The 14,790-nt window shown below is 44.7% G+C and overlaps 3 protein-coding genes across 4 annotated transcripts; 1 reads left to right on the top strand and 2 right to left on the bottom strand.

Annotated features, from left to right (window-relative positions):
• Positions 1 to 520: 520 nt before the first annotated feature.
• NEPRO (nucleolus and neural progenitor protein) lies at positions 521 to 5,999 on the top strand. 2 transcript variants are annotated; one of them, XM_031556110.1, is made up of 7 exons: positions 521 to 1,427; positions 1,539 to 1,670; positions 2,015 to 2,092; positions 2,969 to 3,327; positions 3,970 to 4,031; positions 4,380 to 4,630; positions 5,078 to 5,999. In XM_031556110.1, exons 1-7 carry the CDS (start codon positions 1,381 to 1,383, stop codon positions 5,454 to 5,456), a joined length of 1,308 nt encoding a protein of 435 aa, XP_031411970.1. In that variant the 5' UTR covers positions 521 to 1,380; the 3' UTR covers positions 5,457 to 5,999. The 2 variants fall into 2 exon arrangements, with proteins under 2 accessions (XP_031411970.1, XP_031411975.1); XM_031556115.1 differs by lacking the exons at positions 1,539 to 1,670; positions 2,015 to 2,092 and having other exon boundaries at positions 522 to 1,427.
• A 432-nt stretch (positions 6,000 to 6,431) lies between these two features.
• On the bottom strand, positions 6,432 to 8,749 carry TAF13 (TATA-box binding protein associated factor 13). Its single transcript, XM_010719558.3, has 4 exons — positions 8,723 to 8,749; positions 8,530 to 8,608; positions 8,148 to 8,245; positions 6,432 to 7,053 (listed from the first exon to the last, which is right to left on the bottom strand). Exons 1-4 carry the CDS (start codon positions 8,747 to 8,749, stop codon positions 6,883 to 6,885), a joined length of 375 nt encoding a protein of 124 aa, XP_010717860.1. The 3' UTR covers positions 6,432 to 6,882.
• Positions 8,750 to 10,364: 1,615 nt separating this feature from the next.
• On the bottom strand, positions 10,365 to 14,788 carry GTPBP8 (GTP binding protein 8 (putative); the record flags this gene model as incomplete). The annotated part of the gene is made up of 7 exons (XM_003202746.3): positions 10,365 to 11,866; positions 12,443 to 12,569; positions 12,821 to 12,939; positions 13,389 to 13,488; positions 13,839 to 13,969; positions 14,355 to 14,453; positions 14,621 to 14,788. Coding segments are annotated over 6 exons (702 nt in total), but the record flags the coding sequence as incomplete, so codon positions are not given.
• Positions 14,789 to 14,790: the final 2 nt, after the last annotated feature.

Raw genomic sequence — 14,790 nt, forward strand, 5'->3', positions numbered from 1 at the left:
TCTCTCTGTAAAGAACTTCCCCCTGACATCCAACCTAAATCTTCCCTCCCTCAACTTCAAACCAAAAACTGCTGTTATCTACCCTTTCAAAGACTTGATTCCCCTCCTGTTTGTAGGCTGCCTTTAGGTACTGAAATGCTGTGATTAGGTCGTACCGCAGCCTTCTTTTCTCCAGGCTGAACAAGCCTGTCTTCATAGGGGAGGTGCTCCAGCACCCTGATCATTGTGGCTCTCCTCTGGACCCTCTCCAACAGCTCCCTGTTTTTCTTGTACGGTGGGCTCCAGACCTGGACGCAGTACTGCAAATGAGGCCTCACAAGGGCAGAGTAGAGAGGGACAATCACCTCCCAGTCCCTGCTGGCCACCCCTCTTCTGATGCAGCCCAGGATACCATTTGCTTTCCAAGCTGCAAGAGCACACTGCTGGCTCGTGTTAAGCTTTTCATCTGTCAGGACCCCCAGGTCCTTCTCTGCAGGGCTGCTCTCAAGGTCTGCTCCTTGATGCCTGGGATTCCTCCAGCCCAAGTGCAAAACCAGGGATGGTTTGTGCACGCCATGCACTGGTCCCGGAATAGACCTGGGACTCATGCTCATGCAAAGCAGAGCTTTATTTCAGCTGGTGTGTCTTGGAGCCTTGTGCTATTTGATTCAGTTGGGAGGGGGGAGGTTTGCGTGTGGAAGAACAACTGCAGGCTGCTCTGTTGGGCACTGCCTCTCCTAAAGCAGAAGCTGAACTCTTTAGCAGTTCTGTAGTAAAGGGATTGCCATAGTCTTCAAATAACTATGCTGAAATACAACAGCAATCGTTCTTACCTTCTTGATTCATTTGTTCTGTATTGTTTTTGAAAGAGTAGTTAAATCCCAAACACGTTCCATACATCCATTGCTAATATTTGAGAAACCTCTGTACTTTATCCCCATATCATCATCATGCTGCATTATCACAGAGACATAGAATATCATGGGTTGTAAGGGACCCATAAGGATCATTGAGTCCAACTCCTGGCTCCATGCAGGACCACCCAAAAATCAGACCGTATGCCTCAGAGCATTGTCTAAATGCTCTTGAACTCCATTTATATGCTGCAGGAGAAACCATGCAGTGCCAATGAACAGTGACCTGCTCTTAATTCCCTGTTCACATTAAGGTGATAAAGGGGTCTCTTCTGCACAGTGCAGATATGGGAACATGACTGCATCACACAAACCTGCAATTTGCTATTAAACTGATAAGGGGAAGGTGTCACTTAAAATACTGACTGCTCTTAGACAGGGGCATTTGCATCTCTCAGAACACCAGCTGAAGGACTTTCCTTTTTTTTCTTCTTTTTTTTCCTCTTTTTTTTCCTAGGTGGAACAATGCTTGAAGCGCCTGTGGAAAATGAACTTGGTGGGCTGCATTGAAACCCTGGCAGAACTGATTCCCAGGTAAGTATTGCATACATGTCCCTGTATGCAATACTACCCATTGATCAGCCTACAGAACTGAAGGAGGAGATGCTAGATCACAGACGTCTACTCGCCCTTGTCTTGTCACAGGAAAAATAAAGCCGAGGCCCAAGCAGAATGCTTAGTTCCCAGCCAGCCTATGCTGGAAACGGTGGCCGTGAAGGTGCTGGGAGGCTGTAAGCTCATACTGCGTCTGCTAGACTGTTGCTGTAAAGCATTTCTGTATCCTTTTTTCACTATATAAACATTCTTACAGTTCACTGGCAGCACTTCATGAGGCCAAAGTAAGGTCTGCTATAGGCTCTGTGTTGCTGGTGGACTCCACTGTGCAATTCATTTGTGCAGCTTAAAGATTCTTTGATAGCCAGACATCTTATTTTCAAGTTATTAGGTAGGAACCTCAGGCTGTTGGCTGGCTGCTGTTCCAGCCTTGAGCATCCCAAAATTTGGATACGTATCTCCAAAATTATTCAGGATATTGCCTTGTGAATTGCCTGTAATTGGTGTGCTCAGCAAGTTTCATTACATACTGTTTATTCTTTAACCTTAACTAGTGTAATCTTCAGCTTGTCTGTTAAACATCTCTGTTCAGAAGAATTCATACTTTTGAACACCGTGGCTTCAGGCTTGTTGAGCCGGCTATGGTTTGTATATTTCAGAGTCCTTTGCTGTCTTTTTGACATGCCTGTCAGGGAGAAAGCTTGTGATTAGAGCATTGCTGCTGAGTGAGCTTTATTCAGCTAGGAGGAGAGAGGAAAAATATTATAAATCTTATAAATCAGAGATCCCTCCATCCTTTTGGACTCGATTCTAGCACCTGAAGAGTTGTGTGAGTGGAGAGTGCTGTTTTGGAAGGCTTTGTTCTTTGTTCATCGTAAGCTTTATGGAGTGCTAATAAAAACACAGCATTGCTGCTAGCCTGCCAGACACTGACATCTGGTACTCTGCAGCAAGCAGTACATCTGCCTCATGCTGACATGGAAAGGCTGTGATAAAGTTGCTCCTAATAATTTTCCAGGAAAATCATTGTTCTGGTCAGAGCAGCACTAAGAAAGTATCTGCTGCTTGTAACTGAGGAAGTAACAGGACTGTGCACAAGAACTCACTAAAATTGTTTTTCACATAAGAAGTCTCTTTTTCCCCAGCAAACACAGAGCATCAGTGCTTATTAGTGCACTGCTTATTAGGAAGACCTCTTGTGAAATGATTTGTGCATGATGTGAGAGCCTGCACTCTACAAAGCTGTAGGACCAGTCACATCAGTCCTGTGCTGTGGTCATGAATGTGCCTGAAAGATGGAAGGTGTTTTGGCAGGAGAGGCTCAGCCTAGATTAAAGGAAAATGTGATGGAATGTAAAGAGAAGTGCCTCTATTGAAGGGAGAACAAAGGGAAAGGGCAGTTTGAAATGTTTCGTTTTTTTTTAAATCAGCTCTTCCCCTTGAATTCAAGGCAATTGTTCCTGAGTATAAGCACAAGTTCTTGCTAAGGGAGAGTCTACACCTTTGTCTTCTCCCTTCAGGATTCAATACAGGTGTGTACTGCAGAGCCTCATCTCTCTGTATGGCGTGCTATCAACATCACTTCATCTCGTGTCTGAGACCCAGCAGATGCCTTACATCAAGGGATTTACCTTTCCTTCTGCTATCAGTAGCTTTCTTGGAGTTAACCTTTCTTCTGAGGTGAAGAAACAAAAAGCTAAAATGCTTACAGCAAAAAGACCTACCAGCTGGCTGAAGAAGCTCTTCCCAACCACGTCAGAGGCAGTGTCAAAGGTTGGGAAAAAGAGAGGTTTTGTGACCTCCGCGAGTGCTGTGAAAAACCACAGCATCCCTGCAGATGACATTGGAGAACCCGTTCTGGCAACCAGAGACAGCAGAGGTAAAGCCTTTTGCCACAGCACCTACTGGTTTCTGAGATCTGAGACTGGCTACGGCTTTGTCCAACAGAGCCAAACACTTCCTGCTACCCATGGAGTGTGGTTCTGGTACAAACTCCCCTCTCTTGTCCTTGGAAGAGGAGGAGAATGCTGCATGCACCCTTGATTTTATAAAGCTGTAGATAATGTCAGTACTGGGAAAGAAGGGGAATTGTTTTTAAACAACACAGCAAAGAGAGAAGCAGGTAATGAATGCTGTATGCGTGTCCTGTATTTTCTTGCTTCTGTATACATGGGGCCCAAGTACAGTGAGGGATGCAAAGTGCACACAAGAGTATGTAACATTATAATATAGGGGACATGTAGCCCAGAACTAGCAGTCCTCTCTTGCAGTCAGGCATCTGGATATGTGCATGAAGCTTTTATACATGCAAGCTCACCCTTATAGCCATCTGTAAATCTGCATCTTCTTCATCCCTTGCTAGTTGCCACACAAGATGATGAAATGCTTGGAAGTGCTGAGTATAGGCATGAGTCTGCTGAGACAGTGGGAGAGCTGAGAGCTCAGCAGGGCAAAGCATTACAGTGTCTTTGTGCAAGGTCCTAAAACTCTTTGCTTAATGGGAACTCTTCTCTTTCTGTAGGGAACCACCTGTGGTTTGATGTGAAGAGTTTGCTTAGACCATCCAGACCTCCAATACAAGGGGTTTGTATGCCACCATTTTACACAAGTTTGCTTTTCTTTGTTTTTGTTATTTTATTTATTATCTCTATCTCTAAAGAGCCTAGCATTTGAAATGTGATACCTAAATGATGGAAAATGTCCCCTTCCCTTGCTTTATGTTATTTGTCAAACAGGTCATTCTGTTATGAAAGCATTTGTTGGTATGTCAAGTGAAGTGACCAAAGAGGAAGTCAGTAGACAGGAATATAAATGCCCATTGTGCGTCTCTCCTTAAGAAATGCAAAACACAGTGCTTTGCTCCTCTCCAGCAGAGGATCAGGCACCTCATGTTTTTAGAAACCCAACTGTTTTTGTTATTCTTTGTTTCAGGGTAGATGCATGACATCAAAACCTTTTAAAGAAGCATCAGTGTCACTTTCCTCTTCTGTGGCAAAATTGCAGCATGCTGGGCCTCTCGTACAGATGTTTCGAACAGCTGCATCTTTTGGTGAGCTGTCGGAGGCACTCAGAAAAGCTATTCTGTGGTGCAAAGGCAACAAACTCAAATCAGCAGCTTATTTTCTGCGCAGCAAGTTGTTGAAAAGCAATCGGCTGCACCACGTGGAGTCACAAGGATGCAGGTATTTTTCCTGAGTCTGGGGGTTCTGGATCTGACTTTTTACAGTTTAACTCCACACGTTTTGCTACAATGCAAAGAAATACTGTTGTCTAACCTATTTTTTTTGAGCTTGAGCATGATCACACCTTCAGGTCACTAGAACTGCTGATATGAATAATCTGTTTAGCTTTACTTGTGAGAGGATTTAAAAAGTTAATAAGTGCATGAATACGTCATAAAGAGGGGGGACGAAAATGCAGCTTAGATTGTGTGTGTGTATAATGGTGCTAGATGATGTAAAGGGCATCAGATTTCTTCAGAATGCTATGGCTACCACTGTACAAGATGCTGTTGCATTTCCAGGGTATGACAAATAAAATGGTAGAGGATGCCCATATCTACATCTCTGAAAACACCAGAATAGTAACAGCTATTAAAGTTCTCTTTTGTACATCTTCCTTCTCTTAAGCTTGCAGAAGAAACTGTGCTGTGTCAAAACAACGCTCTGTAAATACCTCCTGTGTGGCTCACAGAACATGCGCTGGCTAAGGCAGTACCATGGGGCATGGTTCTTTCAGAGGAGGGCGAAATTCTCCAAGTGCTCTAAGAGAATTCTGAAGACTGTTCAGCAAAAACATTCTGAGCTTTTTGGGGACCATGTGAGCAGTGTTTCACCCATCGTGAGACCTTCAAGTTGGCAAGGATGTCCCATCATTCATACAGCTTCTGTGAAACAAAGTACAGCAGAGACTCCTCAACAGCTGCCGTTAAAAGAAAGCCCCAAGTCTGTGCACAAAGATTCTGAGAATGTGGATATTGATTCTATTTTTGCAGCAATGGGTGTCTGATTCTGGACTGGGAAGAAGAAACATGTCTTGTTTTTCTAAGTAGAACTCGGAACGCCTCTAAGTGTCTTGGTACCTCATACACCAACTTCTGCTAACAAAGGAATAACTATCTTATTTTTGTAAAAGTTTTTTTCTTTTCTTTTTTATGGAACAGCATTCAAAACAGATGAGTAATCTTTATCCCTTTACCTGGCCTTGTCCAAGGACTGCATCTTTGAGTTATTTCCTACTCGGTGCCTTTTCTCTATTGCTGGGACCACCTGTTATTTGTGCTGTGCATTCGACAGCACTAAATTACCACCCAAGGCAGAAGGCTGCAGCTGATCACTTGCTGCTGCTCAGGCCTAAAGATCTGCCCCTTCTCCACAAAGTGTTATACTCCTCTCTTGCAGTTTGTACAGACAACAGCGTTGACTTTCAGTGTTTTCACTGTTCTACACTTGTTATCCTTGTCCTGAAAAGAAGTTAATCAAATCCTGCTGCTTCAGAAATAGGGCAAAGCACAGCCAGAGTCTGCAAGAGTAAACCTACCTGTGAACAAGTCCTCCTGTGTCCTGAAGTCTTTTCAGTGTGCAATTTTTGCCTGCTTGGCAAAGCAAAGTGTAGCAATTCCAGCACATATTTATTGCTTGCTCTAGCATCATTTCACATGCTTAGTGCTTTCCATCGGGCTCTTATTTGTAATTACTTGGTGATCCCGATCTTGGGGTTATTTGTTTGAAAAACTTCTTTGAATGAAGTCAAATCAGCTTTATAGCGGAGTATCTGCCCAACAGGGGCAAGGAAGGGGTCTAAGAGCAAGTAAACCTGGAACAGGTTAATTTCAGTTCTCTAAACGTACGGTAGAAAACAGCAGAGCTGTGTCTACTAGGACAGAAACAGCGCTTCAGAGCCCATGAGATGCTAGAAGAGCCTGCACTTTTTTATATGCCCTGTGTTAACTGATCAATATAAGTTCAGTCTCTGAAGAGTGGGCACAGATTTGAGTTGCTTTATTCAAGGATTATATACAGAGCAGAATTTTTAATAGTTTGGGCTTGAAAACTTTGTTTGTCCGGTTAACCAAGATCTAGTTTCCAGGTTTCTTGTCAACAGAATACCTAGCAATAACCAAAGTAAAGAAGAACTTGTCATGGGCCTGCTAGATGCCCAATTCAACAGTCCTACTGCAAACAGACTTCTCACCTTTAAAGAATCCTTAGAGCTCATTTCTCAAATTCACAGAACAGTATAAAAAGACGTTAGGAATAACACGTGCAATCAGGAAACACCTGGCTGCTTGAATGCCTACCACAAGAGGCTGAGAGGCAGGGCAGATATCCCAGCAGCAATGATCTCCATCTCAAATAAACTCCTGAAAGCAACACATGTGACATTTCTTCTTACAGGAGCCCACAGCACGCCCCCGTGGAGCCTGTATGCAGCATCAAGATCCATAGTTTGCTTCATCAAAGGCCTTTCTGGCACGTTTCAGTTCTTCATTCATAGTCAGAAGGTCTTTAACTCTGGCAAACTTCCGGGGATCCTTGCGGATTAGGAAGACGATGTCCTCAACCTGTACACGGCCCTGCCGTCCAATTGACATGGCCTTGTGTGTCTGCAAGAGAGAAAAATCAGTGTTCCTCTGCCCCTTTTAGTTTTTTTCAGATCTCAATCCCACTGTATTTCCTGTCATTTTTAATAGTCTATAAGCAGCAAGTGCAGGATCTGGGCATTGCCATCCAAGTTCCAGAAGAACTTACAAGTGCAGTACCTCATATGCATTGGGTACCATTTTACACACACTACAGGAATGCCTTTGGAACTGAAGCCAGACTGGAGAGGAGACACCTGATCTGCAGAGTGTTTGAGGATCAACAGCATCAAGCAGAGTCTGCATGCAGTGTGCAGTACCTGCATCAGACGACACTCTGGTGTTCTGCTGAGGGTAGGCAAGGCTAACTTCTCATGAGAAGGGATCCACAAACACTACCACTTATTTTCTGTTCTTTTTTATCACAAGTGTTCACATGTGTCTGGATCAGCTTTAGGGCCCAGATGTCTGCATTTATTTTATGGCATGGGATTGCATTCCCATCGGTGTAAAGGCACTGAGAGAACACAAGAAGCATACAACCTTTCAAAACTGAACCATTTGCTAGCAGAACACATAGTGATGCCACAGGACACCTCAAAGTCAGCTGTGGATTTTTTCCCCTAGCTGCTACTTAAAGGCTCCAAACGCTGCCCTAAATCCATGTGAAATAAAATGCATTAATTTTGTCTTAATATTCAAAGAGCAACATCTGAGTTTAGATTTCTTCCTAGCAGCACTTGAGTTTTTGCCTGGGATAACACTATCATTGAAGCAGAGGGAACCAAAGCAGGCTCCCTAGACCAGATTGCACAGGTAGGAGTCCGGGTGGGTCCTGAATATCTCCAGAGAAGGAGACTCCACAATCCCTCTGGGCAGCCTGTTCCAGTGCTCCGTCACCCTCATTATGAAGAAGTTCTGCACACATTTGTGCAGAAGCTCCTATAGTCTAGTTTGTGGCCATTTCCCTTTGTCCTATTGCCACACACCATTGAAATGCCTTGTCTCTTTACCTCCTGCACCTTAGATATTTATAGACATTGATCAGATCCTCCCTCAGTCTTCTTTTCCAAAGCTGAACAGACCTGCCTTCAGTACACCAGCTAAGGCTAACTTACCATTTCCGTGATAAATTCTATCACCAGGTCCTCAAGAATGTCCACAGATTCTGTGTAAGGGTTCTGGTCATCCCCGAATCCGTACATCATGCATCTTACTGCAGGAAGACACATAGCGTGAGGCCTCCGTCTGCTCAGCACATCAGCAACGCTCCCATCCTGAGCTCCCGCCCAGCCACCGCAGCAGGACGGTACCCACCCCCGGCAGGCAGGAATGCAAGGGAACACGTAGGCAGAAGCCAACAAAATCCCAGGAGCGCGCACAGAACGGGATGTCAGACAGCAGCACGCTGGGCCGGCCCCGCACCGAACGCTTTACCGGCCGCGGGGCAGCTGGCACGGCGGGTAACGCACCGCCCCGGCTGCCCCCGCCTGGACTCACGTTCTTTAGAGAAGAGCCTCTTCCTCTTGCCTTGCCCGCCGTCCAGTCCGCCGCCGGCTTCCTCGGAGTCCTCCTCAAACTGGAGGGACAAAGCGGAGGAAGGAGGCCGTTAGACGGTGAGCCCCCTCCCGCCCTAGGGGTAGACGCGTGGCCGCTCACCCCACGCAAACAACCCGCAACCCCCGCCGCTCACCGGCGCATCCTCTTCCTCGTCAGCCATGGCCGCCACAGCCCGCCACCGCTTCCGGCCGGGGCGGAAGACCTTCCGGTTGCTCCGCCACGCCTCCCGCGGGGGCTGCCATCTTGTTGTGCCTAACCATTCTCTTAGAGCGCCTTCTTCTTCTGCCCTGACCAGTTCTTGCACTTGGAGGATGCTCTCATTGAAGACCTGCCAGCTTTCCTGAGCGTCTTTGCCCTTCAGAAACACTTTCCATGGGATCCTGCAGAGTTTTCTCAGTATGCTTATGTCATAGATTCTATGTCCAGGATCTGCTATGCTCCTTACTCTCAAGATCCTTGCTGAATGGTCTGTAGCACTCGTATCACAGTGCTACTCTTACTGGCCTCTTCCCTTGTCCCAAAGCTTGCAAAGGCGGCACACTTATCCCTGTAGGGAGTGATTAGGAGACTGCCAATAGAGCATCTGCCTCTGGTTAGCAGTTGATTTGTGACTTTCAGGTCACAAGCTGACAGTTCCTGTGCACTTGTAGTATCATAATGAGTATAAATCTAGGGATTCTGCAGATAAGAAAAGCAGTGGATATGCTAAATCAAATCTCACAATCAGTTTCAGTCTCTGACTTTCATTTTAGGAAAAGTAGTACTGGAATGTCAGTGGAGCTTTCTTGCTGGTAGCAAGGCATTGAAAGAGTGCAGACCACTTTGTGACAAGGTTTTATGGAAAAAGGATCTTAAATAAATGCTCCAAATTCCTTTTCAGCATGTCACTGACTTGGGCAAGAAGACACAAGCTTTTGCTGATGCCTAGGTCTGTCCAGGAAAGGCTGAAGATGAAATTTGACAATATAAGGTAAGTGCTGCAGTTACAGTACCTAGTTCCATGCCCTGCCAGGAAGAGGCTCTGCAGAGATCCACTGCTGTTTCATCTTGACTTAGTTTTTCAGTATGATTTTGGGTAAATTCCTCCTCCTATATACATGGATCATGGCAGATCACTTGAATTTCAGCACTAAACTGTGTGAGTTCTTGTGGAGAATGGAGGATGTCACTTTAAAACATCTTTAGGACTTTTCCTAAATGAGGGAATATTTTGTGGAACGTTACCACTGTTTTATTAAGCAATATGACATATACAAAGTGGCTTTAGGTTTCCTGTTTGCTAGGCTGTGTCAGATACCTTTCAGGCAACCTGTTGTGCTTAACAGAACAGTTACAGTTTAGGAAAGAGTAATGGCTGCTGGTTTGCATCATGGGGAATGATACCTTGGTAACTTAAGCTATTCAGAAGATTTTTCTTAGGAAGCTGAAGAAGAGGAAGAAGAAGGTGCAGCTGAGGTGAAGACACTGGAGAAACAAAACCAGTGGACAGTAGAGTCAAGAAAATGGAACACTGAAGGATCTCAAGAAGTAAATTCAAAGGAAGTGAATACATTGCTTTCAGGTGTCTGAGATTAAACAGCCTTCCCCGAGGCACTCTGTGGCTGCTGCCAGCTGGAGATACCACTTGCCTGAGGGGTGAGGGTGGCAGTCCAGCAGCACTGTGTTCATCACAGGAACCACTGGGGAACAGCATCAGCACAAATAGCCACATGGTGCACAAATGACACAGTGGATTCTTAGAATACAAAAACATGAATTATCATCTAAATAGTTGATGGCTGCTCAATAATTACTTTACTGAGAACAACATTTTTCTATGCTTATGTAAGATTTGAGTAGCTATATCTGAAGTAGTTAAAGTATTTAACAAATGCTTGAACACTGTTAAATTAGTATTAAAATGGAACAGTGCATACAGGCTTAACATTTTGGCTAATTCAGTAAGAGACATAGTAGTTAGCAAACCCAATATTAAAAATCACTCGCGCATGTAAGGAAAGGACACTTCTTTTGGTGTTGATACAGCTGGCTGTAAAATGATGAGATGGCAATAAAACAGATGTTACATGGAATCGTTTCAGGATATCTCCTTCAGTTTGGTGCCAGGCCCACCACAAATCAGCGAGTGAACGAAAGAGAGAACTTGTGTCCACAGCCTCAGAAAATGCAATTCTTCTTTCAGCAACACAGCACACTCCTAAGAACTTGGCAAGAAAGTCTGCTTGCCAGTGTGTCACACCTGTTTAGCCAAAGCATGCACTAAAATGCTTGAACATATAAGTCCTGCTTAATTTAACTTGATTTTATTTACTGTCATACCTGTCACAGAGGCATCGATTCTTGCACACAACAAACTGAGGCCTTGAAGATTACAGCTTTGACTACACTGATGCCTTCGAAAGACACTGGTTTTAAGATACTAACACACACTTATTCCTGAAATGTTGACTTGCACGTATTCCATCTCTCTAAATCCTACTGTATTTATTTCTAGAATCAAACACCCACAGGCCAGTTTGCTTTGGAGTATTTTGGGATTAGAAACAAAACAGTAGAGTATTACAGGCTTGATCTCTGCTTACATGTAGAAACTGCAGATCCACATCTCTCTACTGTATTCCTCACCTTGCCACTTCCTACACATCTGCTGGAAACAAACTTTGCTTCAAGTCTAATCTGAGAGTTACAAGAAATTCCTTAATGTAGCAAACAGCAGAAATACCACCGTCAAGCCTCAGAGTGGTTTATAAAAGAATTACCTTTTCTTGAGATTTAAACACTTAATGTAAGTTAACCTGAACAACTGCATACGCAGAATTGGCAGTCTTAAGACAGGACAAGACATAGCCACTTACTAGCTTTAGTCTAAATTCCTGTGTACAACTACTGCTATTTAATGGCAGTTCTTTTTGTAGATTCTGTACAAGCTCCGGTTTCCCCCACATTGTGCTTTTAGGTACAGCGGCTGTGGGACCTCAGTGTTGTGCTTCAACTCCCAGCACAGGACAGATGCAGGTAATGGACCCATCTCTGATAACTCAGGCAGCTGCAGAACTTCAAGTGGGATTTAAAACAGAACGTTTAAAACAGATGCAGCACTGAATGATGATAAGGTGCAGGAGGAGAGAGTTCCACTAGATGTTGTTCATTTATCACCACTGTTTCAAGCCAACGGCCAACCAGAAGGCAGATCCCATAAAGTAGGTTTCCTTTTCCGCATCCACCAGGAACAAGGACAACTGGATGTACACAAGCAAGCCATACTATCGTGCTGAACCTATAGAATGCACAATGCAGAGGAGTTACAAAGGTGCAAAAATACAAGAAGTTTCCAAAAAGCCTTTTGCAAACAAAGCATTGACTGTTTTCACTCTGGATAGCCTTAGACAGGCAGGGTGCCCATGTGCTAGTTTAAACTTCTAGGTGTCATTCAGCTCAACAAGGCAAGTTTAGTTCACTTAACACACTGCTGTGTTTTTTTCATTTCTAAACTAAATGCTTTTTTATTAATGAGATTACTATCTGTAGTATTCTAAATACAGCAGAGCTCAGGTAGGCAGCAGTGACTTTTTGAATGTTTACCTGAAGGGAGATGGAGTACTTTATTAAAACCTGGCTTCTCTCTGGAGGTTCTCTGATTATTTGTTTTTCCTCCCTTGACACGAATACATAGGTTTTGTGTAGTACCCAGGATTCATTCACAGTGCAAATGTCCTGAATTAATGAGTTTATTAAACAAAAAGCTTACCTTTAAAAACATTACTTTAGCCAAAAATTTATACAAGCTTATCCAAAAATAATTTTGGTGCTTCAGGTTCTTACGACAAAAAATCCAGACCTCTAGTTTTGGTACCTTTTGTTCCAGATGAGCTGAGCAGATCAGGAGCCAGACTTTTCAGCTGGCCTCTACAGTAGGCAGGTTTCCAGTAACATGGGCTACAAAACACCTTAGCAAGTGGACTCCTGAAAACTCCACAGAACTGTGGAAACAAAGGGATGTTCAGTGCCTGATGATGCATATCTTGGAGCAAGACAAGCAAATTCAACCACTGGCTGCATCAAATTAAATTTATCCCCATGGTGCAATACAACATTAATAGAGTAAGCACTTCTAATGTAATCAATTATAGATTGCTACTGCAATCTATGCTACAGTTCCAGACAAAGGCAGCTTGGTTTCAGTGCAAATCATCATCCACAAGGAACAGCAGCAAGAAAAAAAAACCATTACCTGACTAGGAATAGCTGAGGAAAGCATCCCTGAGTTTTCTCCTTTACAAACTTCTGGATCCCCAGAACATTCTTTAACAACAGTCCCTTGGAAGCTCGGTCAATTTTTGTTAACACCATCTGTATGGATCCAGAAAGAGAAGACTGAGAGAGGAAAAGAAGATGATTTTGCTGCTAGCCTGGAACATCAGGAAGAGTTCCTGGGGCATTTTGCAAGGCAGGCTGAAAATTCTGGGTCACAGCTAATTGGGAGAAGTGGTATAATACAGTTTACCAGAACACTACCACAGCCTGCATAGGCTATAGACCTTTTCATGTTCCTTGAGCTGAGCACTGAAAAAAATGCCAATAAATAAATTTAAAAAATCCCTAGATGCCCCCAAACAAACCTTGGATCTATTTTATTATCAATATAGAAGGCAGAGTTGATGGTATTACTAGTCAGGTAGGACAGCTTGCAAAAACTCAGTTAGGAGGTACATTCCTTTATAGTTATATGCTAAAGGTAATCTAACACAAGTCAAGTTTTCATACTGCTTCCACCTTATCAAGAACAAAGTATTACTCACCACATAAGGAATCCCAAACTCCTCCAGCATCTCTACTGCAATAAGATCTGTGCTCTGGATTCCTACCACAGCATCGACTAATAGAAAAGTCCTCTTCAAGCTGCCAGAAATACAGGCAACAATAGTCAGCACCATTGTTTTATCCTGCTGTGCTACTGCCAAAGTCATAAGCAAGAACAAGAAATGCAAGATTTGGAGAAAGAAAAGCCATGCATGGCAGCTGAGAGTTCAGCATGGAGCAGCACCTTCATCTCTTCTACTGTTTCAATCTGTCTAAGCATGAGTGAGTGACTGAATGAGGGTCACCACAGAGGTTTCCAGGGAACAACTTCAGACTCGTCAACACGACCACTGAAAGCTGCTACCTCTGTGGCATTTTATCATCTGATTACATGAATCTGCAAATTAGGCATTCATCTCTCATTGCTGCATTGCGGTAAAGTTCCTTACTTGTGCCGCTCCTGCAGATAAGCCTCCACCATATCCACAAAGTCTTTTGGGGCATTGTAGCCATACCCTGGCATATCCACCAAAGTGAAGTACTTCCCTACGTTGAAGAAATTCATCTTCTTTGTGTGGCCCTAGGGAGAGGATTTAGAAAAAAAGAAGAAAGAGATGCTAAGATGGGCAGCTAGGAGATATCCTAGAAGTGGTCTCTGTTCCATACCCTGTACATAAGCTATCATCTCCTCCTCTTTTCACAATCCTCTATAGTTCTATCTTTAAAACAATCAGCTAATAATGCCTTCACAGGTATCTGGGTTCTTTTCCAAAGGGAACCACTCCACGTGCCAGGTGTGTTACGCACTAAGGCTGAGGAGCTATGCCGATTGCTTCCCACCTTTCTCTTGGCAAAAGCCAGGCCAGCTCTCTTTCTACTCGAGCCTTTGCCTCTTCCTCAGCCACACCGCCTGGGTAACCAGCAGCTTTTAGCCTAGAGGAACACAAGTTATAAACGGCACTTACTGGAGTTTTTGACACTCTGACCTCCACTTCTGGAGCCAGCGAGAACAAGGCCCGGATCAACGACGACTTGCCCACGTTGCTCCGGCCGACGAAGCACACCTGCGCTAGAGAAGAGCGAGCACTTCCACACCGATCTTCCGCATGGGGCGGGCAGCACCCACCGCCGCTTTTGCAGCCGCACGGGACACAGCGGGGACAAAGCCACAGCGCTGAGGTCGCCAAGCCCATCCCACCCGGCCTCCCCGCTGTCCCGGCCGCGTCCTGACCTCGGGCAGCGCGGGCGTCGGGGCGTGCTCCATGCGCACGGCGGAGCTCACGTAGTCGATGGCGTGACCGCGGCCGGACGTGAAGAGCACCTCGGCGCGCTGCAGCGCGGGCAGCCCGGGCTGGAAGAGATTGAAGGCCGCTTCCTCTGCGCCAGGAGCCAGGTTGCGCG

Source organism: Meleagris gallopavo, chromosome 1, assembly GCF_000146605.3.
Source record: "Meleagris gallopavo isolate NT-WF06-2002-E0010 breed Aviagen turkey brand Nicholas breeding stock chromosome 1, Turkey_5.1, whole genome shotgun sequence".
Lineage (NCBI taxonomy): Eukaryota > Metazoa > Chordata > Aves > Galliformes > Phasianidae > Meleagris > Meleagris gallopavo.

Excerpts from the sequence above, each read along its gene's own strand:
- TAF13 (XM_010719558.3), bottom strand. The coding sequence starts at position 8,749 with ATGGCTGACGAGGAAGAGGATGCGCCG. Across the intron at positions 8,609-8,722 it reads ACGAGGAAGAGGATGCGCCG|TTTGAGGAGGACTCCGAGGA; the intron begins GTGAGCGGCGGG and ends TTGTCCCTCCAG. Across the intron at positions 7,054-8,147 it reads TAGAATTTATCACGGAAATG|ACACACAAGGCCATGTCAAT; the intron begins GTAAGTTAGCCT and ends TCTCTCTTGCAG.
- NEPRO (XM_031556110.1), top strand. The coding sequence starts at position 1,381 with ATGAACTTGGTGGGCTGCATTGAAACCCTGGCAGAACTGATTCCCAG. Across the intron at positions 3,328-3,969 it reads GGCAACCAGAGACAGCAGAG|GGAACCACCTGTGGTTTGAT; the intron begins GTAAAGCCTTTT and ends CTCTTTCTGTAG. Across the intron at positions 4,032-4,379 it reads CCAGACCTCCAATACAAGGG|GGTAGATGCATGACATCAAA; the intron begins GTTTGTATGCCA and ends TCTTTGTTTCAG.